The 26,053-nt window shown below is 43.0% G+C and overlaps 1 protein-coding gene across 1 annotated transcript in view; it reads right to left on the reverse strand.

Moving 5' to 3' along the window:
* Positions 1 to 6,588: 6,588 nt before the first annotated feature.
* LOC129696273 (cytochrome P450 7A1-like) overlaps positions 6,589 to 26,053 on the reverse strand; it is a 33,423-nt gene continuing 13,958 nt past the window's right edge. The window contains exons 3-6 of the mRNA XM_055634022.1: positions 22,322 to 22,932; positions 15,408 to 15,538; positions 7,213 to 7,391; positions 6,589 to 7,125 (exon numbers count right to left, since the gene is read on the reverse strand). Of these exons, the coding sequence (XP_055489997.1) occupies positions 6,832 to 7,125; positions 7,213 to 7,391; positions 15,408 to 15,538; positions 22,322 to 22,932 (1,215 nt within the window). The 3' untranslated portion in view covers positions 6,589 to 6,831. The remainder of the gene's footprint in view (positions 7,126 to 7,212; positions 7,392 to 15,407; positions 15,539 to 22,321; positions 22,933 to 26,053) is intronic.

Raw genomic sequence — 26,053 nt, forward strand, 5'->3', positions numbered from 1 at the left:
AAGGCTAGAATTTTTCAAGTAGTAATTGTGGTTGGACGCAAATTGACCAGTCCCGCACTTTGTTTTATGGTCGCTAGGCAGCGAGGACCCTGGGATCATGGCTGCCTCCTCATTACATCAAAACAATAACAAGGTTTCCAAAGAATGAAGGTAATGCTAACCTTGCTGATAATTTTGTTTTTCAATTGATTTATCTTTATGAAGTTATGATGTGAACTGTTGAATAAAAATGATAAATAACAAATGTAGAGCTAGGGTTAGGGTCAGTCAGTCAGTCAGTCAGCTATTCAGTCAATCAGTTGGTCAGTCGGTCAGTCAGTTGGGCTTGTTGGTAGGACGATGGATGCTGTGGAGGATTGGTCGGGCTGTCGGGCCGCCGGTGGTTGGTGAGTGTGGTCGGTCGGGCCCAGGCCGCCGGTGGGCGGTGAGAGTGGTCGGACAGCCAGTGGGTGCTGCGAGTGGTCGGACGGACGGTGGGTGCTGCGAGGGCTCCCCATGGTGTAATATGGGCAATGGACACTAGATGGCGCTAACTTTTTCGATCTCATTTTCTAATTAGTTTAATTAATTAATGTGCAACTTTTGACACTGACGAGTTACGACTTCCTTCTCAATTATATTTTATCTAAATCTGTGTAAACTTTCATGTAGTTGCAAGACATGGGTCACGAAAGTTAAATTCTGGACACATATTTTATGCCCGCAGCCTCCTGTGAAAAAGTGCAATGTTTCCACATTTGTCACCCAATGCCGTCGTCTTCGTAATACATACCAACACAGGTGTTCTGCGAGGACAAAAGATGATGGTAATAAGTACGGAATTTTTAAAATTGTTATCCGTGTGAATCTGTACGTGTAATTAAAAAGTAGATTTCATTTGATCGGAATTTTAACCTGGTTCAACAGCAGTAACTGCTGGAAAGTTCAGTTTTTACTACAGAATCTAAGATGAATCCTATTGTAAATACTAAATTGTATTTGATCGTCTGGAATAGTTACACGTAAGATCATCGGGTCAAAGGGCGCGATGCATGGAGCAGTTCAATCCATGTGGAGGACATGGCAGCCTCTGGCATGCACTGTTAACACACAAAACGCGTACTTTCTTACCTGTTAAAAACCGCCAAAATTGTCAATTTTTGCTGTGTAAATTGGAGGGTGACTGAGCGCTCTGAACCAAATGCTCTGGTCAGGGACAGATTTAGATGAAGAGAGGCCCTAGGCTATTCCACTTGTGAGGCCCCTCCCAATCCCCCATCTACACGACGAGAGGAGGTTGGAAGAGTCCACCAAATTGACACCAACGTGCAGCCGAGCGTGGCCAGCGAGATAAGGGCTGGAAAGCTGTGCTTTTTATTTATTGCCAGTGCTCGTGTCGAGTTGTCGGCTTAAAACACTATTATTCTGAAATGGAGGGCAAGGAAAATTACTGAAGTGTTGTTCAGAGACTACAGTGCGTTGTGACAGCAAATGTAAGAAAGGCCTATGACAGTGTCAAAAATATTATACACCAGGCCCGTTCGAAGCTTTTCAAAAAGGGGGGTGGCATGGCAGGACTACAAAAATTTTATGTGAAATACGTGCACGCAGTGCATATCACAAGCACAAAGCTCAAAGACCCTTGCGGCCGGGGTCGGGCCCTGGAAGCTCTGGGGTTTTAGATGCTCTCTGGTGCATTCTGAGCCTTATTTGGGAGCATTTCTGCATCAAATTTATGACCAATATTCCAGAAATAATTTTGGTTGAGTCAAGAGCAATGAGTGGTTGGAATGTGATGATTGGGCTCATTGGTGTATACATTTTTTAAAATCAAGAATTGAAGCTGTCCTTGTTTTAATAATCAAGTTGTACTGTAAAATGTTATGTAAAATGTTATAAAGGAGCATGCAAACACTGCCAATAAAATACTGTAAGTTTTTGAAGTAACAAAACCTTTTTTTAGAAAATGTTTTGTGTGTTGATTTGATTGCCTGTTACTGTTCGACTGTGTTAGTGTGTGCACATTAAATATATGATGCAAAATTAAAGTCGCAAACTATGGAATACATATTTTTCAGTGTTATCAAGGAAAAGAAAGCAGTTCCAATTGTTATATTATTCATATGGAGGAGAACATATAATTGCTCTAAAACCTACCTTACCTTTGCAATCTCACTAAAGATAATCCCCCTTTCCCCCTCCCTCCACCTCTCTCTCCCTCCCCATCTCTCTCTCCCCTCCCCCTCTCTCTCTCTCCCTCTCCCCCCCTCTGCCTCAACCCCCCCCTTTCCCCCTCTCATATCCCCCCCCTGTCCCTCCCTCCCCCCTCTCTCCCTCCCACGCAGAGAGGCTCCGACTCCGCGCCGCACCGCACCGCAGTCCCCCCCCCCCCCCCTGGCCTGGAGAAACGGGGCACTACCGCAACGCAATATTCCACTACTTACCTGAAGTAGACACGAGGCATCGAGGTGATTGTGTGGAGGGACAAATGCAGAGCTGAACCCGCCTGGGCCCCCTGCGCACGCGCGGAGAGACAGCGTCATTTTGCATCGCTACTGCGTCACTGGCTTCCCTCAACTACGCAGGCGCGGATGGTCATAATTTTTTCCCCCAAAACTTCCAGCGGGCCAGAACCAGAATTTGGGATAATTTCCGTCAAAGTGGAAACACTGATAGCGCTCCAATTTTTTTCTCTCTGGATTTTTTTTACTCTGGGAAAAAGCACCTTGGCCGGAGACCCCCTAGATTTTGAGGCCCTAGGCTTCAGCCTATGAAGCCTATTGGTAAATCCGGCCCTGCCAAGGCCCCCCTAGATCTCGAGGCCTTAAGTTTCAGCTTGTGAAGCTTAAACGTAAATCCGGCCCTGGCTCTGGTATCTTTGCTCTGAACCCCAGCACCAAGGAGTAAGTGGACGAAGGAGTGCATCCCTTGGGACAGCCCCCACTCTCTCCCGGGGTCAGCGCTGTCCGGCCACGGCCGCCCTCTGTCCCGTCTCCCCCTGTGCGGTCGCACTGTCACGGGCTGTGGGTCGGCAGTGCCCACAGACGGGGCTGGGTGGAGCGGGGCAGTGGCTCCGGGCAGGGGACACACTGGGACGAAAACCCGGCAACGTCAGCTGCAGCAGAGTTGGGGACAGTTTCGTCCCTCCGGCCACCCAGAGTCACTGACCGCGCTGTACCGGCATCCCCCCCCCCCCCCCGGCACCCTCACCCCGACCTCGACTCCCCCCCCCCCCCCCCCCCCCCCACCGGCACCCTCACCCTGACTCCCCCCCCCCCCACCAACCGGCACCCTCACCCCGACCCCCCCCCCCCCCCGACCATTTACTGCAGGCTTTTGCTGCTGTTCATCATGATCTTCCTCCCGGCTGCAGAGTGATGCAGCATGGCAATATGCTTGTGTAGAAATGCAATTTACACTTGGACAATTTATATATGTAAATTCCAATAGAATCTCCTCAAATTTGCTACATAATCTCCCAAGACATCACACTTTAAAAAATGCTTCAGTCCCATACAGAATCGAGCCATGAAGCTACTATATTTACTGAAAGATTTATTTGCCAACTCTACTGACCCCATTCAGTGTTGCTGTGCTTGTGTTTTTATTTCGCTGGAAAATTCCAGAGGCACTTATTTAAAGTCCTACTCTCCATTAATATCTTCCTTAATGGTTGTTTAAATTATTAACACACCTTTCTAAAGGAGCCTGACATATTTGGATAAACTGCTGAATCTAGCAGGCTAGTAGTAACTGCACTTCTCATTCACCCTGCCACATCAATCCCAACCTCCCCACAACCCCCAACTCACCAAGATAATATGTCTCAGAGTATTTTTTCAGGGTTGTCACAGGGGAGGGCTTGTTCCCGAACACAATACTCCATTGCTCCAGGCTCCAGGGACAGGGAGAGGGCAGAGACAGTAAGAGGGGAGCTTGCTGCCTTTTGGAGCTGGGGTTTCTGGGGGGGAACGTCAGCTCGCAGCGCAGACGCAGCATGCAGAGCCATTGTGACGTCATCAGCCACAGTCGCTTGGTTTTTACCTTCAAAGACATTTCAGATTCTTGAACATTTTTATTAATAACTGAAGAAATAATGCACAAATTTTTCAGGTATGCCGATTTTTGACTCTGGGGGTAAATCTCTACTGGATTATGCAAATATTTTCCCGTTAGCGCGTTGTTTCTTTGAGTAGATGTGATCACACACAAACAAATAAATACACACACACACATCCACATCCAAGATCAGAGTTTTATAGTTATAATAAGGATAAGATAAGATTATGGTAAAGTTGAAGCAATGAAATTCTTAGGAAATTTGTAGGAAGGAACTGCAGATGCAGGTTTAAACCGAAGCCAGACACAAATTGCTGGAGTAACTCATCGGGCAAGGCAGCATCTCTTGAGAGAAGGAATGGGTGACGTTTTGGGTCAAGACCCTTCTTCAGACTAGTCATGGGAAAGTGAAAGGAGAGACATAGAAATGTGAATGTGGAGCTGGTTTGTCATGACCCTCGTGTGACCTGTTAAAATGTAGAGTGTATTTATACCTCTATGGCTATCCATTCAATTCTTGTTATCCTAGTGTGAATAATTATCGTATATTCATTGTTATTTATGTCTTCAGTTTCTATTTAATTGAAGATAAACTGATTTTGATTATCAAGATTGTTTTGATTATAAAGTCCTTTCTATCTGCTTTTGTAGGTTGTGCTGCAGATTCGTGGATACGGGGTACATCAGAAGAACAACAATGGGAATTGGATCCTTTTTTTCCTTTGTTCAATGGTAGTGTTTGAACAAGGGCAGATCTATTTGCTTTTATTGTCACTCCCTGCACGAGCCTGTTGACCAGTCTCCTTCCACACCAACACTAAGAGTTGTACAGAAAATGTAAAGTATATGTTATTGGGGTATTCTTGCAAAATGCTTGGCTGGGAGATTGATAGTTAAAGTTGCAAAAATGTAATGTGAATCACAGACTGGAACAAATAATTCCTTGGAAATATGGCATTTCATTTGATGATCACATTGCAGCTGTATGTAAGTGAAAGGTTTTGTAATCCAGGTTAGAATTCTGGGTTCACACAGGGAACCTGGAGTGTTGCTCAAGTGCAGCCCATCAGCCCACTTGGGAAACCAAAAATGCTGTCTGATCTCTGTCCCTGCCAGTATCTGCTTCAGGAAATGAAATTCCTCCTCTCTGAGTAGAGAGCATCTGTGACCCATAAAATGAAAAATGGCACAGCTTCTCCCATCTCGAATGATCTGGAGGCTAAGTAGTTCAGAGTGGCTTTTATCTCTATACTAGGTTGCTCACAAAAGGTGAGAGTTTCCCGATACGTTGCGCTTTGAAGAGTTGGAGATATGACAGGGCACTTTTATCCTTATGGTGGACAAGATTCACAGGAATTAGCAGTATGTTCATTCTTTCTACAGTGTTCTCTGAAGACCCACTCCTTCAGTATTGATCCCACTGGGCATGCAGTCATACAGCATGTCGAGTGGAACCAGCACTGAGGCCTCTATGGAAATATATATGTAGAAAAAACATTGTGCACTCACACAAGTCAATTTGAAGTTAACTGAATAAAGGCAAAATTGATTGTTCTCACTTTAAAATGCACAGAGGCAGCTGAGCTTTGTCATGTTCACAATTTGTGGATCACTGAAATAGAAAAAAATAGCACCCAGCAGAAGTCAACGAAAGGAGATTGTGCAAATTCCGTACAGATCTAACGGGAGGTTAGAGACGAAGCTGTGAGACAGCTATTCTATCTATAGCACCGCCGTGTTGCATGACCCATCATGGCGTTCTGGAGATAGTGGAAAAGTAATCACAAAAAAATGAATTAAAGCTGGAAAATATGCAGATCACAGTAAAAATGTAAAATTTTTACCATAATTTATTGTTGAAGTAGAATCCCTTTTCAAAGTGAGTATGTTCCAGACAGATTACCATAAAGAAGAAAGTGAGCTTCCCCAGGTGAAACATGTCATGGAAAATCAAATGAGTAAAACTTGATGGGCTAGAAAATCCACTGCCTTGCAACATTCTCATTTTTATGTTCCTAACAAAATGACCATTCAGACTAATCTGATTTGTACCTTTAAAGCCCTTGCACATCTACGTCCCAATTATAAATTCCCTTATTTAATTTTTCAGGAAATATATATATTTTTCATTTAACTGTTCAAAAAGTGCAAGTTTTTTTAAAGGAAAAGCAAGAGCAATTTTTGCTTAATGTATCATATGTATTGAAAAATAGCGTGCTAAATACCCAAAAGAAGACATCTCCACACAGAGAATAGATACCTGTAGATGCTTTCAAAAAGAAATTGGATAACTATATTAATAAAGAAAAATAGAAAAATATACTAAAGGGCTGAAATAATATCGTTTGAAGAGAAAAAGGCTTTGGTACACATTGTGAACACTGGCATAAGCTATTCAGGCAGAATTAATATGTTCTATGTTGACAGTTGATATTATTCCACAAAATGTTTCTACAACTATGAAACAATGTCACTGATAGATACCAACAGCCTTAAATAGGGTTACCTTTTAGGTAACAATACTGATTGAGGGCAGCGCAGAATAGCAAATTGTTAAATCACAAATTGAGTCCTGTATTGTAAGAATTGCACAACAATTGTCAGTAGAAAAATTAAGAAACAATAGGATAAACTTAACACTGTTTTAAACTTCAATGATAAAACTGTTAGAACAGTCATTAGCTTGTACATTAATAAAGAGTATTCGTTTTTGTGTAGACTAAATAAAGAAAAATCATTCTAAACTAGGCAATGGGCCAAATTCTATTGCTCTATGATAACAGTATGCTATTGTTATTTCAGACGATAGCGGAACTGAACATCATAAACTGCCGGAAGAATTCCAAACCCAGCTCTTGAATTATCCAGAGGTGGGGTGGGTGCTGAAGGATCAAGTAGTTCCATGTCAAAATAACATAATAGTAAAGACAAAAACTGTTTGATCTCATTGATAGCAAAAAAGCGACCAGGGCATATACTGACACCAGAACCAAATGGCAACAGATGGGTCTTGAGCTTTCTACCGTATTTGTAGAATGTGGTCTTCTCTTTTCCATTTTCATCCAAAAATCTGTCACACTTAAATTCCTGAGAGAACAGAAATTACATTTCATTTTAGTATGTTTAAAAATTATCAAATAGAAAATCACAGAATTTTAATAATATTTTACCTACCAATGGGTTGTCATAAATGTCTGGATCCAAATGTAATAATTGAGGATATAAACCAATTTGGTCTCCTTTTCGCACAGCCACCTTCATACCCGAATCCAAAGTCAGCACAATGTTCTCAGTGGCAACACGCAACATCATTGACGCACTGGATAAGCGGAGAGCTTCACTTATTAAACTTCCTGTTCAAAATATTTTCAAAGAGTTCTTTAGCAGTGACTCACAAAGCATTGCATAAAACAAAGCCAGATGTCAATTCTGTAAAGAAATATGAAGTAGTTACACATGACTGAATGGTACTGGTTTATTTTTTGAATTACCTGAGGTAACAATGATGGCAGTAAGATAAAAAATAATATTTCAACTAAATTACTGTAATGTGTAAAACATAACAAAACAAGCAAATTATGGATGTCACTGTAATATCAATTCATTGCTGCTTAAACATCTATTTGTAATAATTCACATCAAAGGATAAGTGTCGTGTAATGCTTCTGGAGCCACAAGGTTAATTTGTTCATAGCATCTTACAAACCTTTTTGCACAGAGGGAGACAACATATTCATACTTGTCAAGAACATACTATCCATCCTAATCCTAGCTTCTAACAGACTGTCGGTAGCCTTGCAGGTTACAGCTCTTCAAATACACATTTGAATATTTGGTGATCTTATTCCAAAATCATGTGAATTCCAAAATGTTTACATGATTGAATGAAATGACAGTTTATTGACCATTAACTGAAATACAAAAAATGAACTGGTGTGATGTTTATTTAATGCAGAGGTCAATTGCCAGACATGAATATATCACCAAGCTGCCTTATGATTGAAGTTTAAATGTGTTAGTGAAATTCGGCATCCTTGGCAGAATAAAGAAAAGCCAGTAATTTGGGGTCCTCTAGGTCATGTGGTGAACCCTAAAAGCACACCTGGAGCTTCCCTTCATCATGGCCTGTTCCCAATCTCCTCTTCCTTCTTACACAGTCAGAAGGCAAGAACCAAGCCCTCAGATGTCAGATTGTAAAACAACTGACTGATGACAAAGATGAGAGAGACCCTTTCTGTTGAGTATTTGAAGACATCCTAGATCTATCAAAGCACAGGAAATTCAACCAAATACGATCTCCACATCTTGAACTGGTCCCAGGAACACCGACATGTGTAAAATGAAAAAAGGATCAGACATCCCCCAAAGCCACTGTGACTGGAATTTGGTGGCCATTGTTGACTGCAAGAGTGTAAAGAAGTTATTTGAGTTCTCCAGATATATGGCAATGATCACACAGATTTTCAATGTGTTGCTGAGAAGCTGCACACTCAGAGATTGATAGCCCTTGCGATTAAATTTAAGCTCCGGGGCTATTGTGCAGCTGGGGTGCTGGTGCAGGGAGCAAGGATTTAGCTTTTTTTAGACCATTGGGATCTCTTCTGGGGTAGGGGTGACCTGTAAAAAAGGGACAGGTTTCACCTTAACTGGAGGGGGACCAACGTTCTGGCAGGCAGGTTTGCTAGAGCTACACGTGTGGGTTTAAACTAAATAGTTGGGGGGAGGGGTTGACAAATTGAGAGTATAAAGATGGAGTTAAAGGGGAAGTGAGTGCAGGGAAAGTTACAAAAGACTCCCGAATTAATGGGAAGTAAAGTTCGAGAAGGGATAAGAGAGTAAGGTCAGGGCTAATAGTGACCGGAGTTAGAGGGGAGGCGAATACCGAAGTCAAGGTGTTGTATATGAATGCACAAAGTATAAGAAATAAAGTGCATGATCTTGAGGCTCAGTTAGAAATTGGCAAGTATGATGTTGTGGGAATTACAGAGACATGGCTGCGAGAGGACCAGGGCTGGGAACTGAATATTCAAGGGTGCACGTCCTATCAAAAAAAACAGACAGGTGGGCAGAGGGGGTGGGGTAGCTCTGTTGGTGAGGAATAAAATTCAGTCCCTTGCACGGGGTGACATAGAATCAGGAGATGTAGAGGCAGTATGGATAGAACTGAGAAATTGTAATGGTAAAAAGACCCGAACGGAAGTTATCTACAGGCCCCCAAACAGTAGCCTGTAGCCTGGAAATAGGGTGCAAGTTGAATCAAGAGTTAAAATTGGCATGTCGTAAAGGTAATGCTATGGTTGTCATGGGAGATTTCAACATGTAGGTGGACTGGCAAAATCAGGTTGGTACTGGACCCCAAAACAGGGAGTTTGTGGAGTGCCTCCGTGATGGATTCTTAGAACATCTTGCGCTGGAGTCTACCAGAGAGAAGGCAATTTTGGATTTAGTGTTGTGTAATGAACCTGATTTGATAAGGGAATTTGAGGTAAAGGAGCCATTGGGAGGTAGAGACCATAATATGATGTTTTAATCTACAATTGGAGAGGGAGAAGGTTAAATCGGAGGTGTCAGTATTACAGGACAAAGGGGACTATGGAGCCATGAAAGAGGAGCTGGCGAAAGTTGACTGGAAAGATACCCAAGCAGGGATGACAGTGGAAAAACAATGGCAGGTATTTCTTGGTGGATGTTTGTGTTAAATTTTTATTGTATATTGTGTGTTCTTTTTTATTGTACCACTGCTGGCAAGTTCATTTCACTGCACTTTATTGTGCATGTGACGAATAAATCTGACTATTGACTATTCTGGGAATAATGCAGGTGCAGGGTCAGTTCATTCTGAAGAGGAAGAAAGATTCCAAAGATTCCAAAGGGAGTAAGGGGCAACCGTGGGCTGAGAAGGGATGTCAGGGACAGTATAAAAATGAAAGAGAACAAAGCAAAGATGAGCAGTAAGCCAGAGGATTGGGTAACTTTTAAAGAGCAACAGAAGATAACTAAAAAGGCAATACAGGGAGAAAAGATGAGATACAAAGGTAAGCTCGCCAAGAATATAAAGGAGGATAGTAAAAGCTTATTTAGGTATGTGAAGAGGAAAAAATTAGTTGACCAAAATTGGACCCTTGAAGACTGAATAGGGTGAATTTATTATGGGGAAAAAGGAAATGGCAGACGAGTTGACCAGGTACCAGGTACTTTGGATCTGTCTTCACTAAGGAGGACACAAACAATCTCCCTGATGTACTAGTGGCTAGATGATCTAGGGTGACAGAGGAATTGAAAGAAATTCACATTAGGCAGGAAATGGTGTAGGATAGACTGATGGGACTGAAGGCTGATAAATTCCCAGGGCCTGATGGTCTGTATCCCAGGGTACTTAAGGAACTGGCTCTAGAAATCGTGGATGCATTGGTGATCATTTTCCAATGTTCTTTAGATTCAGGATCAGTTCCTGTGGGTTGGAAGGTGGCTAATGTTATCCCACTTTTTAAGAAAAGCGGGAGAAAGAAAACAGGGAATTATAGACTAGTTAGCTTGATATCGGTGGTGGGGAAGATGCTGGAGTCAATTATAAAAGAGAGAAATAGCGGCACATTTGGATAGCAGCAGTGGGATCGGTCTGGGTCAGCATGGATTTAAAGCATGACTTGGGCAGGTTGGGTGAGTGGGCAGATGCATGGCAGATGCAATTTAATGTGGATAAATATGAGGTTATCCACTTTGGTGATAAAAACAGGAAGGCAGATTATTATCTAAATGGGAAAAGGGGAAGTGCAATGGGATCTGGGGGGTCCTTGTTCATCAGTCACTGAAAGTAAGCATGCAGGTACAGCAGGCAGTGAAGAAAATGAATGGCATGTTGGCCTTCATAACAAGAGTTGAGTATAGGAGCAAAGAGATCCTTCTTCAGTTGTATAGGGCCCTACTGAGACCACACCTGGAGTATTGTTTGCAGTTTTGGTCTCCAATTTTGAGGAAGGGCATTCTAGCTATTGAGGGAATGCAGCGTAGGTTCACAAGGTTAATTCCCAGGATGGCGAGACTGTCATATGTTGATAGAATGGAGCGCATCGGCTTGTATACTCTGGAATTTAGAAGGATGAGAGGATATCTTATTGAAACATACAAGATTATTAAGGGTTTGTACACGCTAGAGGCAGGAAACGTTCCCAATGTTGGGGAGTCCAGAACCAGAACCAGAAGCCACGGATTAAGAATAAAGGATAAGCCATTTCAAACAGAGAGTTGTGAGTCTGGGGAATTCTCTGCCTCATACTTTTTCAAGACAGTGGAGTCAAGAGATATATATGGGGAGAAAGCAGGAACGGGGTACGGATTGTGGATGATCAGACATGATCACATTAAATGGTAGTGCTGGCTCGAAGGGCCAAATGGCCTACTCCTGCACCTGTTGTCTATTGTCTAATGTAATGACGCCCGTCACGGCACAGCGCCTTCGCAGTAGAGTTGCTGCCTTTCAGTGCCAGAGATCCAGGTTCGCTCCTGACTACGGAGTTTATATGTTCTCCCTGCTTTCACCACCGGGTGGCACCTGTAATGGCCACCTCGCCAGTAGTCTGTCTTGTCTCTTCTCTGTTTTTATTATTTTAAGTATGTCTTGAATGTTTGTTTTAATGTCTCTTGGTATGTTTTATATGGTGGGTGCGGGGGGGATCGGGGGAAGAATTTATCAATCACTTACCTCGACAGAGATGCAATTTATCTCCGTGTCGCATCTCCGCCCCCACTTTGCGGCCTACACTGTGGAATAGTGCGGCCTTTCCTGGAGACTGGCCCGGAGCTTCAAACCGCGGGTGGGGTGCGGACTTACCATTGTGGATCCTGGGATCTTTTGCCGAGGATCGCGAGTGTTGCAGCTCCGACCGCGGGGCCTGTGGACTTGAAAACTGTGGTAAGAAGCGGCTGAATCAGGAGCTCCATGCCGCAGAGTGTTCCCGTCCGTCCCGACACCAGAGCTTCGATCATCCTGACGAGAGTGGACCGTGGGCAACAGCCTCGTTCAAAGGCCCCGACCACGGTCTCTCTGTGTGACCACGGGTTAACAAAGGAGGAAGATGACTGAACTTTATTGCCTTCTATCACAGTGAGGAATGTTGATTCCACTGTGGTGGATGTTTGTATTAAACTTTATTTTGTGTGCTGTGTGTATTTTTACTTTTTACTTAGTATAGCTCTATGGTAACTCAAATTTCACTGTACCTTAATTGGTCCATGTGACAATTAAATTGAATTTTGAATCTTGACTGCATGGGTTTTCCCCAGGTGCTCCGGTTTCCTCCCACACTCCAAAGATGTACTGTTTTGGAGATTAATTGGCTTTCATAAAATTGTCGGTAATGTGCAGGATAGTGTTAGTGTATGGAGTGATCATTGGTCTGCGTAGATTCAATGGGCCAACGGCCTGTTTCTACATTGTATCTCCAAAGTCTAAAGTATCATCTGGGTGCAAACAATGACTCAGTGAACCTTAGGGAAAATGGCAATACTGCCAAATGTGTATGCCTGTGTCATCAGATATTCCCTACTTAAACTAAAGGTGATGAGGATTTTACCCTTTCTGCAAAGAGCATTCCTAATGCAATAATATACTGTAAACTGCAAAATATGTCACAGATCAGTCAACTCCATCTCAAATGATTCAAAGGCAAATTGTTGAATATATCAGGCACCTTTATCTTTTTAGGCAGTACATTCCAAGCATTGTTGGCAGCTCTGCCTGCAGGATCTCTGTCTCCACTATATTCAATTACCATGCTCTACAGAGAACTGGAGATAGGACCAGGAGCATGGTTCCCTGTATGTTCTTGCAGAAAAGAATTAACTGGCAACAATTTATCATGCCGCCTCTTTCAGAGTCTGTTGTATTTACAGTCTAGTTTATTTTATTTTTAGTTTAGCGTGGAAACAGGCCTTTTAGCCCACCGTGTCCGCACTGACCAGCGATCCCCGCACATCACCATTAACCTACACACACTTGGAACAATTTACACTTATACCAAGCCAATTTACCTACAAACCTACACGTCCTGAGTGTGGGAGGAAACCGAAGATCTCGGGGAAAACCCACACGGTCACGAGGAGAACGTACAAACTCCGTACAGACAGCACCCATAATCAGGATCGAATGCAGCGTTGTAAGTGCTGTGAGGCAGCAGCTCTACCGCCTTTGTCTTGCTTTGTGTGAGTGGCACAATCCGTGAGACTGAAGTACCCATGTTAAAGAAGTATTAAATGCAAGGTCTTACTTTGTACTCAGCAAGACACTTCACCCCATTTTTTGCAACATTTATATGGCCCTTATGAAAATCTCTGTTGATCTCCACTTGTCTCCGACAAAGCTATATAAGACTGATTACCCCTGTAAATAATGCAAATGCTGGGCATGGTGGGACTATTTAAATCGTGCATCCTATGGGTAGCTCCTAATCAGAAACAATTGGTAGAATTTTAACCGGGAGGCCCCACATGAACTGTTGTACTATGTGTATTCCACCTCCTGCATCCATTAGAGCATCGCACTCACCGAGACAGTAGGAATTTTCATAAAGTACAACATGTATTGTTTAGAAACAAAATACTGGAGTAACTCAGCGGGTCAGGCAGCATGTCTGGAGAGAAGGAATGGGTGATGTTTCGGGTCGAGACCCTTCTTCAAACTGATGTTGGGGTGGGTGGGCGGGACAAAGATAGAATGTGGTCGGAGACAGTAAGACTAGTGGGAGGGGATGGAGAGAGAAAGCAAGGGCTATCTGAAGTTAGAGAAGTCAAAGTTCATACCGCTGAGGTGTAAATTACCCAAGCGAAATATGAGGTGCTGTTCTGCCAATTTGCACTGGACCTCACTCTGACAATGGAGGAGGCCCAGGACAGAAAGGTCAGATTGGGAATGGGAGGGGGAGATGAAGTGCTGAGCCATCAGGAGATCGGGAGATTAAGACGAACTGAATGGAGATGTTCAGCGAAACGATCACCGAGTCTGCACTTGGTCTCGCCGATGTAGAGAAGTTGACAACTGGAACAGCGGATACAGTAGATGAGGTTGGAGAAGGTGCAAGTGAACCTCTGCCTCACCTGGAAAGGCTGTTTGTGTCCTTGGATGGAGTCGAGGGTGTGGGCTTAAAGGGACAGGTGTTGCATTTCCTGCGGTTGCAGGGGAAAGTACCTGGGGAGGGGGTGGTTTGGGTGGGAAGGGACGAATTGACCAGGGAGTTTCAGAGGGAACGGTCTCTGGAACGTAGAAAGGGTTGGAGATGGGAAGATGTGGCCAGTAGGGGGATCCCGTTGGAGGTGGCGAAAATGTTGGAGGATTATATGCTGTATGCGTCGGCTGATGGGGTGGAAGGTGAGGACAAGGGGTTTCTGTCCTTGTAACAAATGGGGGGCGGGGGAGCAAGAACGGAGCTGCGGGATATCGAGGAGACCCTATTGAGAGCCTCATCTATAATGGAAGAGGGGAACCCCCTTTTCCTAACGAATGAGGACATCTCCGATGCCCTGGTATGGAACACTTCATCCTGGGCGCAGATTCGGCACAGACGGAGGAATTGAGTGATGGGGATAGAGTCTTTACAGGAAGCAGGGTGGGAAGATGTGTAGTCAAGATAGCTATGGGAGTCAGTAGATTTGTAGTAGATGTCGATCAATAGTCTTGTTTCCTGTGATGGAGACGGTAAAATCTAGAAACGGTAGGGAGATGTCGGAGATGGTCGAAGTGAATTTGAGTGATAATTAGTGGTGAAGTTGATGAAGTCAGTGAGTTCTGCAAGGGTGCAGGATGTAGCACCAATGCAGTCGTCAATGTAGGGGAGGTAGAGTTCGGGGATAGGGCCAGTGTACGTAGGCTACAAAGAAGCAGGCATAGCTAATGCCTGTACGAGTACCCATAGCTACACCTTAGATTTGGAGGAAGTGGGAGGATTCAGAAGAGAAGTTGTTGAGGGTAACGACCAGCTCTGCTAGGCAGAGGAGAGTATTGGTAGACGGAAATTGGCTGGTTCTGTGGTCGAGGAAGAAGTGGGGGGCTTTAAGACCCTCCTGGTGGGGGATGGAGGTGGAGTGACTGGACAGCCATAGTAAAGATGAGGGAATGGTGCCTTGGATTTGGAAGAAGTGGGAGGAGCTCCTTGGATTTGGAGGAAGTGGTAAAGGGGCCTTGTATTTGGAGGAAGTGGGAGGAGCTCCACGTATTGTTTAATTCTGTTGAACTCAAATTTACACTCACATAACAGTTAAATACCAAGTACGCCATTTCTAGGCTGAACTTCTAGCCCCTTGACTAGTTTAGTCGTGAGTCTCACTTTAAATGTGCATAATCGTTGCAAAATATACACATATGAACATGTTCTTACCCATCACCGTCATGCTATCGAGTTGTTCTTTGGTGAATATGATAGGATTAGTAATGTCTCCAAAGTTTTGATTTGTTATGCGGAGTAGGTTTTGAATTTCATTTTTCACTGCTTTCAATGCTTCGGGGGACCTGCAAAGTATGGAAAACAAGATAATATGAATAACGTGCCACTGGCAGCAATGTGTCAGTTAACCAACCTTACACTCTTGGCCTAAGTAGGAAAGCCATAATTTGTAAAAAAAGTAGGAGGGGCAAAATACATCCAGCTCCTCACCTCAGCACATCTGACCTCTGCACTTAGACTCTCTGCAGAGTTCAGTGATGGATTAAGAGGTCAGAGGCTCCTGTCTCTAGTTTGTCTCTAAATGATGTGCTGCATTGCCCTGAGGTCTGGGACAAGCTGACCTATGCAATGTGGCTGGCCAATGTTTCTCCGTACAAACACAGGCTAGTGAACAGCACACTTCTGCCCAAGCCCAATTCCAACTCTTTCAAGAAAGATGATCAAATACTGTACATGAAGGCCAAGTGCAATCTCTTCAATCAGGGTTCCAAGAGAAAATTCCAGAACAAGCTAGTGGTTTAACTCAGTCACGCACATGCCAGTTTACTTCAACGGTTTACTGTCCCCCCATGTGCTTCAAAGAAACCTCCATCGTTCCAGTCCCCATGAACAGTAAAGTGACCTATCTCAATGACTACCGCCGAGTAGTCCTAACATCGACCTTAATTAAATGCGTTGAAAGATTGTAATGGCCCACATCTGTGCCAGACTTTCAGAAAATCTAGACCCCTTGTAATTTGCGTACAGGAAAAATACGCCTACAGGACTACATTCAGCTCCAGAACACGTTAACAACAGGACACCTATATCATGATGCTATTCATTGACTACAGCTCCGCCTTCAACAACATGATACCACCTTATTTTTTCTATAAACCCCTGGACCGTGGCCTTCGTGCCACCACCTACATCTGGCTTCCAGATTTGCTGACCAGCAGTGCCATCTGTTAGAATTGGTCATAATATTTCCTCCACCCTGACTCTCTACACTTGCCCTTCAGGCTTATGCACTCACACCCTTGCTCTACTCCCAGTGCATCCAATGACTGTGTGGCCAAGTACAGTGCCAAATCAGTTTTTATTTTCACCAATATTAACTCCAAACTAAGGATGCCATGCCTGATACTGACTGATGTGCTCGCCACAAATATTTGAGTTTTTCAGCTGCTGCTGTGATTTTCTTAATTGTACTTAATTTTCTTAATGGTACTCCACGTTAGGGATAGAATAAAACTAAAAGAAAAGCTATATCACACAGCAGAGAGTAGCCGGAAGCCAGAGGAATGGGAAACATTCATTGGACAACAGAAGGAAACAAAACGGGCAATACGGGCTGAAAAGATGAAGTACGAGGGGAAGCTGGCCAGGAATGTAAAGAAGGACAGTAAAAGCTTTAGATATGTTAAGGGAAAAAGAATAGCAAAGTCAAATGTGGGTCCCTTGAAGGCAGACATGGGTGAAATTATTATGGGGAACAAGGAAATGGCAGAAGAGTTGAACAGGTACTTCGGATCTGTCTTCACAAAGGAAGACACAAACAATGTCCCAGAAGTACTGGAGGACAGAGAATCGAAGGGGGTAGAGGAACTGAAAGAAATTTTCATTTGGTGAGAAATAGTATTGGGTAGGCTAATGGGACTGAAGGATGATAAATCCCCTGGGCCTGATGGTCTGCATCCCAGGGTCCTCAGGGAGGTGGATATAGAAATAGTGGACGCATTGGTGATAATTTTCCAATGTTCAATAGATTCAGGATCATTTCCTGTGGATTGGAGGATTCAAGAAAGGAGCGAGAGAGAAAACAGGGAATTACAAACCAGTTAGCCTGACTTCGGTGGTGGGAAAGATGCTGGAGTCAATTATTAAAGAGGTATTAATGGGGCATTTGGATAGCAGTAAAAGGATTAGTCCAAGTCAGCATGGATTTATGAAAGGAAAATCATGCTTGACTAATCTTCTGGAATTTTTTGAGGATGTGACAAGTAAAATGGATGAAGGGAAGTGGATGTAGTGTGTCTAGACTTTCAGAAAGCCTTTGATAAGGTCCCGCACGGGAGACTGGTGACTAAAATTAGAGCACATGGTATTAGAGGTAGGGTGTTGACATAGATAGAAAATTGGTTGGCAGACAGGAAGCAAAGAGTAGGAGTGAACGGGTCCTTTTCAAAATGGCAGGCAGTGGCGAGTGGAGTGCCACAAGGCTCAGTGTTGGGGCCGCAACTGTTTACCATATATATTAATGATTTCCAAGAGGGAATTGGGAGCAACACTAGCAAGTTTGCGGATGACACAAAGCTGGGTGGCAATGTGAACTGTGAAGAGGATGTTAGGAGGTTGCAGGGTGACCTGGACAGATTGAGTGAGTGGGCAGATGTGTGGCAGATGCAGTATAATATAGATAAATGTGAGGTTATCCACTTTGGTGGCAAAAACAAGGGGGCAGATTATTAGGTTAGGTAAGGCAGAGGTACAGCGAGACCTGGGCGTCCTTGTACACTGGTCACTTGGCGTGCAGGTACAGCAGGCAGTGAAGAAAGCTAATGGAATGTTGGCCTTCATTACAAGAGGATGTCAGTATAGGAGTAGAGAGGTTCTTCTGCAGTTGTATAGGGCTCTGGTAAGACCACATCTGGAGTATTGTGTACAGTTTTGGTCTCCTAATTTGAGGAAGGACATCCTTGTGATTGAGGTAGTGCAGCGTAGGTTCACGAGATTGATCCCTGGGTTCGCGGGACTGTCATATGAGAAAAGATTAGACTAGGCTTGTATTCACTGGAGTTTAGTAGGTTGAGGGGGTATCTTATAGAAACATATAAAATTATAATAGGACTGGACAGGCTAGATGCAGGAAACATGTTCCCAATGTTGGGCGAGTCCAAAACCAGGGGCCACAGTCTTAGAATAAAGGGGAGGTCATTTAGGACTGAGGTGAGAAAAAACGTTTTCACCCAGAGAGTTGTGAATTTGTGGAACTCCCTGCCACAGAGGGCAATGGAGGCAAATCACTGGATGGATTTAAGAGAGAGTTAGATAGAGATCTAGGGGCTGGTGGAATCAAGGGATATGGGGAGAAGGCAGGCACGGGTTATTGATTGGGGACGATCAGCCATGATCACAATGAATGGCGGTGCTGGCTCGAAGGGCCAAATGGCCTTCTCCTGCACCTATTTTCTATTTTTACATGATTATGCAAATACTTTAAATGCTTCATCCAGTCCAAATACTTTGCCAAACTGTTGGGATTTCACCCTGAAATGTAGGTAGAATAGTTTGGTTATTTAGAGAGTCATTAGCTGGATAAATAAAATCGATAAGCAGAGTACAAATAATAGATTGGGATTGTGGTGTCTTAACAACAACCTCACCCGCTCATGAATGTCTTAACACAGTCCAGTTCAATGCAGGCTTATCACTTCCTTCCATCCAGCCCATCTTCACAGAGCTTTGCATCAGGAAGGCTGGAAGTATCTTCAAGGATTCCTGGTCATCCCTTTTCTCCTTTCCTCTCACCTTAAGGGAGAAGATGCAGGAGTCCTAAAAGCTCCGACATCTTCTCAACTGCTATCAGACTCCTGAACCAAACACTTCTTTCATACCTCTTTCCTTGAGTTGTTGCCATGTCCTTTCACTCTCAACTCTACCTCATTTAGTTATTCTGTTATTATACTTCAGTTTCTTTTCACACTACTTCAGATTGCACTTACATTTTGCACCAGTCTGATGTTTGCATTTGTTGTCCTACTTATTATTATATCAATATTTATTTTGTAAAATGTATATTTTGTGAACTTCATACAAGCAGGGAATAAACAAATCTGAATCAGAACCTATGTATGACTTAGCTGCGATCAAAATAGGAACTGGCTAACCACATTATCCCAAAGATGTACAGGTTTGTAGGTTAATTGGCTTTGGTAAAAATTGTACAATTGTCCCTAGTGTGTAGGATAGTGCTGATGTACAGTGTGATCGCTGGTTGGCGCGGACTCAGTGGGTCAAAGTGCCTGTTTCCATGCTTTATCTCTAAGGTCTGGAGTAAAGTCTAAGTCTTAAGATAAGGGTGTATATGTTTCGAAGAAGTCTGAGAAAGAAGCTATCTCACCAAGAGGATGGTCTGAATGTGTCTGAAGGGTGGTGCAAGCAGGTACCCTCACTACATTTCCGAAGTATATGGATGACCACTTGAACTGCCCAGGACTTAAAGCTAGTATGTAGGGTTAATATTAATGGCTTGTTGATGGCCAGCATGGACGTGGTGGGCCAAAGGGCCTGTTTCCATGCTATATAGTATCACCGAATAGTGAAATGCATGGATTGAGTGGATATGAAGAGGATGTTTCCACTAGTGGGCAAGTCTAGGACTAGAGGCCATAGCCTTAGAATAAAAGGAGGTACCTTTAGAAAGGAGATGAGGAGGAATTTCTTTAAATGTACAAAATCATGAGAGGAATAGATCGGGCAGATGCACAGAGTCTCTTGCCCAGAGTGGGGGAATTGAAGACCAGAGGACATAGGTTCAAGGTGAAGGGGAAAAGATTTAATAGGAATCCAAGTGGGAACTTTTCCACAGTTAGTGGGTGTATGGAACACGCTGTCAGATTAGGTAGTTGAGGCTGGGAATATCCCAACGTTTAAGAAACAGTTAGACAGGTACATGGATAGGGCAGGTTTGGAGGGATATGGACCAAGCGCAGGCAGGTGGGTCTAGTGTAAATGCTGTTGGCTAGTATGGGGAAGTTGGGCCAAAGGGCCTGTTTCCACTCTGTTTCACTCTATGTCTCAATGAAATGCAAATTGCAGGAAGATTTATTGGGGTCCATTGATAACTTTGTGAAACTTTATTTGCCCATTATTCACTTTGTGACAGTTGACCTGTCAATTGGTAATTAATTACATAAATACCCATTCCCAGAATCACGGTAATTTAATCAAGGTTATGGTTCTTTTCAAGAGCTTTCTTCAAAAATGCTAATGGTTTCTGTCTTCACCATCCTTTTTGTGAAGTGAATTTTAGACTACCCATCTCAGGATGTATGGGGGAAATGGCTCTATTTTCCTAGTTCTTTCATTTTTTTACATCTTTTTACATCTTTGTCCAACAATTATTTACTTCTCTGTTGAGACGATTGTTATCTGAGCCTCTCATAATTATATGGACCTGAATGCAATCTTCCTCAGTTATCCTTATTCCAAAGAAATTGCTCGGGCCTAGTAATGCTCTTGTAAATATCCTCTACCCTCTACGTGAACATTAGAATTGAGCTCTAAACAAGGAGTTTGCATTCTATCCCTCCATAATCTACTTATCCTTATGGATGCTTATGCATTATGTTAACCTGGGCTGCTCTCTTCAATGGTCCATGAAAAAGAACTCCAAGATCCTTGAGTCCTCCAACAGTTTGTATCCTGACATTTTCTGTTAGTCTTATGTCCTTACCTTTCCCAAATACATTATCTAACATGTCAACAGATTACATTTGTTCTTTTCGTACCTACCCAACAGGTCCATTGATATCTTCCTAATAATTTTGTTCTTTCCTGCAAACTTCATAAAAATGGTCCCTCTATTTCAGTCCGAACTACTGGTATATGTCCCTGTAGGAACCCGTGCTTAGCCTTCCAGTCATTGAGCCCACTTTAATATTTACCCTTCGCTATCTCCCACTGAGGTAATATTTAATCCAAATAATCTATTCCCGTCAGACCTAGTGGGCTTTTAGTTTCTTTTGTCGGTCTTCTTGCTTAAATCCACACAGATAAAATTAAAAGTCCTTCATTCATCGACCCTCCTTGATCAGGCATGAATTTTCCTGAAAAAAAAGTCTAAAAGAAAATAATGGAATAACAGATTTTATGCCAATAAATAATATAGCATAATATTGAAAATGTGATGACAAATCTAGACGAAACAGATAGAAGAAAATTGTTTACAAATTTTGGCTCCACCTGATGGGAAAGATCAAATAAATTGACAAACTACAGGGCAGATTCACTAGTATTGATACATGAAACAATATAAAGTGAGACTTTAAATATTAGTTATATTAGAATACAATATATCACTGCAAGATTTTAGAAGTGTGGAGGGATGGGGCAAAGTTTATAGGAAGAGATTACAACAATGTGAGAGAATGTGAAATTAAAGTGAAAAGGACCAGAGGCAACCTTTTCATCAAAATTGTTGTGAAACTGGAAAACTATGTAATTTTTTTAATGCAGGAGAGATATTGGGAAAAAAAATTATCTTCCTAATTTGAATGGTATTCTAATAGAATAGATTTTCCATTAATAACCTAAATTATTTTCAACCCTTTTACGATTGCAGAGTGTCCACCACAATAGATTTTCACCCAAGGTGAATTTTTCGAAGTGTATAAAAGAAGAAAATACATAGGGTGAATGCATGGACTCTTTTAACCAGGGTAAGAGAATCAAAAACAAGAGGGCGAATGTTTAAGGTGAGAGGTACAAGATTTAATAGGAACCTGAGGTGCAACTTTTTCACTAAGCGGGTTGGTGGGCATATGAACGAGCAGCCAAGGGAGATAGTTGAGGCAAATATTATAACAGCATTTAAAAGATACTTTTACATGGAAGGTACATGGATAGGAAAGGTTTAGGGAGATATGGGCCAAACTCGGGCAAATGGGACTAGCTTAGATGTGGCAGCATGAATGAAATGGGCCAAAGGGCCTGTTTCCGTGTTGTATGATAGATATCAGAAAAGTTGCCTGCAGGAAATTTATTTAAAAGTATATGGAACCAATGTGCTGAGTTTTAGTGTATGCAGATCTTCAATCACTACAAATTAATTAATTCAGCACAATGAAGTTTGTAAATAACAGTACCTTAGTAGATAATAAATGGTCCAGAAGCAGGCAGGAAGAGTATTAGCCTGTGAGGCCCACAGCATTATGACATGAGTCTTTGCCTTGTCAAGATCATCAAGTGCAGGGGAACGATCTAAAAGATTCATTCTTTCCTCGATGAGGAAAGATTTATTATTATTTTGTCTTAATATTTTATGTAAAAATCCTTGTGCCAGAGCCATTCTTGATTCCTTGGCTGCTTTGAAAAATGATAATGGAATACCGCCAACTAAAGCAGGAAATACACTGTCAAACACTTTAAAATTTGTCATGGCCGTTTGAATGGCAACGTGCTGCGCATTCACCTTTTCAATATCCTTTTCTTTCATTGCTTGTTCATTTTTCCCAAAGAGTGTTAAATATCCAGCTTCAAACATTATCCTATATGAAAAAGCATTAAGGCTTTCAGTGATCCAGCCATCAGAGTCTGAGGGTGACTTAACCTGTGCCATCACAAAGTGGAGATTCTCCATCATACTTGAGGCCAAAGGACTCAAGGAGTTTCCTTGAAGGGTCTTGTTGAAGATTTGATGAATTTCTTCATACTCTATCTCATATTTGGCATCGTTAAAATCCACATGACCAAATACCTATAACAGATCAGATGCAATATAATTGTGTTTAATATGAAAATTAAGTGAAATCGGTATTTAATATGTAGCCTTGATTATGATAAATTATAGACAGTACCATTATTCCTATTTTAAACAGCAATAAATCAAATTGTGGGTCATAAATGCACACTGGTTGCATTCTACTGCTAGCAGATTAACACACACATAGTTATTGTTTGGTGCTGCATAGTTCACAATGTTAGCTTGTGTCACAAATTTTAAACTACTTTTGTTCCATTTCCAATTAAAAGTTTGTCAGAAAGTAACCTTATACAGAGAGAACAGAGATCAAAAGACAGCTTGAACTTGAACTCAGTTCATTAGTTTAAAGCTTAAATTGCTGCATTGATGAAAATTCCAAGGGTTTCTTGTAAATTGAACAAAGCTAACGGTACATTCAGAAACAAGCAGCATTAATGTGAAAAGCACATCTGAAAGCAGTTTTACAAGGCAATGAGATGAAGGCAGGAAAATGGAAGGATTTATGTTGAGACAAATAATGAACAAAAAAAGATGGATTTCTATAAGGATTCTTTCTCAAAGTCTATAAACCATAATATTTCTTGAAGCAAATTTCAAAGCCATAAGGACTACAATGTCAAAGAAATGTCTGAAGAGGGTTCTTGACCTGAAACGTCACCCATTCCTTCTCTCCAGAGATGCTGCCTGTCCCACTGAGTTACTCCAGCATTTTGTGATCAACCTTCGATTTAAACCAGAATCTGCAGTTCTTTCCTACACACAATGTCAAAGAAACAGGAATGGGCAATAATCTTGGGGCAAAATAGTAGAGAAGCAGAATAGGATCCAACAAAGGATTTCAATCACTTCGGAACCTTCAGAACTGATATGGTAGCAAATCATGCAAATCATTCAGCACACTTTGGATTATAAAATGCCCCCCAAAATTATAATAGATGCACCATGGGCCTGGATTTTATCTTCCTCCTCTCCTTTACACGAATGCAGCAAAGTGCAGGTGAAGTAAAAAAAAAGTCCTGAAAATTAAAATCCCAGCAGCTATGCTTGGAGTCACAATATTGACTGAGGTGGTAACTCAAACTTTGGTGAGCACCTACTACAAGGTATGAAAACGAAGGCAAAGTCACATTAAGAAATCTATGACATATCATTAAAAATAAGTCATATTTAAGAAAGAAGCAGTTGCTTCTTTGAAAGAACTGCAGTTGCTTGAAAAATCGACGGTAGACAAAAATGCTGGAGAAACTCAGCGAGTGAGGCAGCATCTATGGAGCGAAGGAATAGGCGACGTTTCCGGTCGAGACCCTTCTTCAGACTGATGTGGGGGGAGGGGGGTGCGGGAAAAGGAAAGGAAGAGGCGGAAACAGTAGGCTGTGGGCGAGCTGGGAAGGGGAGGGGAAGGAGGGGTCAATTGGTGGAGTCAGAGGAAACTCCTCCCATTTTCTCCAAATCCAAGGCTATGGGCACGCTCATGGGCCCCAGATGTGCCTGCCTCTTTGTAGGGTACGGCGAACAATCCATGTTCAAGGCATACCATGGCCCTATCCCTGAGCTCTACCTTTGCTACATTAACGACTGCTTTGGTGCTACCTCCTGCACCCATGCAGAACTCACTGACTTCATCCATTTCACCACGAACTTCCAACCAGCACCCAAATACACCTGGACCATTTCTGAAATCTCCCTTCTGTTTCTAGACCTCACCATCTCCATCACAGGTAACAGACTACTGACCGACATCTACTACAAACCCACTGACTCCCATGGCTATTTGGACTACACTTATTCCCACCCTGCTTCCTGTAAGGACTCTATCCCCTACTCCCAATTCCTCCGTCTACGCCGCATCTGCACCCAAGATGAGGTGTTCCAAACCAGGGAATCGGAGATGTCCTCATTCTTTAGGGAACGGGGGTTCCCCTCTTCGACTATAGATGAGGCTCTCACCAGGATCTCTTCTATATCCCATAACTCTGCTCTCACTCCCCATCCCCCCACTCGTAACAAGGACAGAGTCCCCCTTGTCCTCACCTTCCACCCCACCAGTCGTCACATACAACATATAATCTTCCGACATTGTCGCCACCTCCAACGGGATCTCACCACTGGCCACATCTTCCCACCTCCTCCCCTTTCGGCTTTCCGCAGAGACCGTTCCCTCCATAACTCCCTGGTCAATTCGTCCCTTCCCACCCAAACCACCCCCTAGCCTGGTACTTTCCCTTACAACCACAGGAAATGCTACACTTGTTACTTGACCTCCCCCCTCAACCCCATCCACGGACCCATGCAGTCTTTCCAGGTGTGGCAGAGGTTCACCTGCACCTCCTCCAACCTCATCTATTGTATCCACTATTCCAGGTGTCAACTGCTCTCCATCAGTGAGACCAAGTGTAGGCTTGGCGATCGCTTCGCCCAACACCTCTGCTCAGTTCGCAATAACCAACCTGATCTCCTGGTGGCTCAGCTCTTCAACTCCCCCTCCCATTCCGAATACGACCTTTCTGTCCTGGGCCTCCTCCACGGCCAGAGTGAGTCCCACCGCAAACTGCAGGAGCAGCACCTCATATTTCGGGATATACACCCCAGTTTACATGCCAGCCGTGTGAACATTGACCTCCAATTTCAGTAGTCCTTGCTTTCTCCCTCCTTCCCCTCCCCTTCCCAGCTCTCCCACAGCCAACTGTTTCCGCCTCTTCCTTCCTTTTCCTGGCCTGCCCCCACCCGCCCCCCCCACCCGCCCCCCCCCCCACATCAGTCTGAAGAAGGGTCTCGACCAGAAACGTCGCCTATTTCCTTCGCTCCATAGATGCTGCCTCACCCGCTGAGTTTCTCCAACATTGTTGTCTTCCCTACTTACTGGCTGCTTCTTGATAACATTAAGGAACTTGTAATTAAAAATAGTGTTTCTATCATGACCAGCAGTGCCCTCATGTCCCCAAAATCTTTGAGAACAGTGGCAATGGAAATGAATCAGCAAAAGTAGTGTGCCTATTTTTAATTCTATTTGTTCCAACATTAAAACAATACGTAATCTTGGCAGTAAAATCAATAAGCGGTTAGCAGTTCAGTTTGATGAAGTAAGATGAGTGTTTTAAACAACCTTGGTTCAGAT

This window comes from Leucoraja erinacea, chromosome 4 (genome assembly GCF_028641065.1).
Source record: "Leucoraja erinacea ecotype New England chromosome 4, Leri_hhj_1, whole genome shotgun sequence".
NCBI classification, from domain to species: Eukaryota; Metazoa; Chordata; class Chondrichthyes; order Rajiformes; family Rajidae; genus Leucoraja; species Leucoraja erinaceus.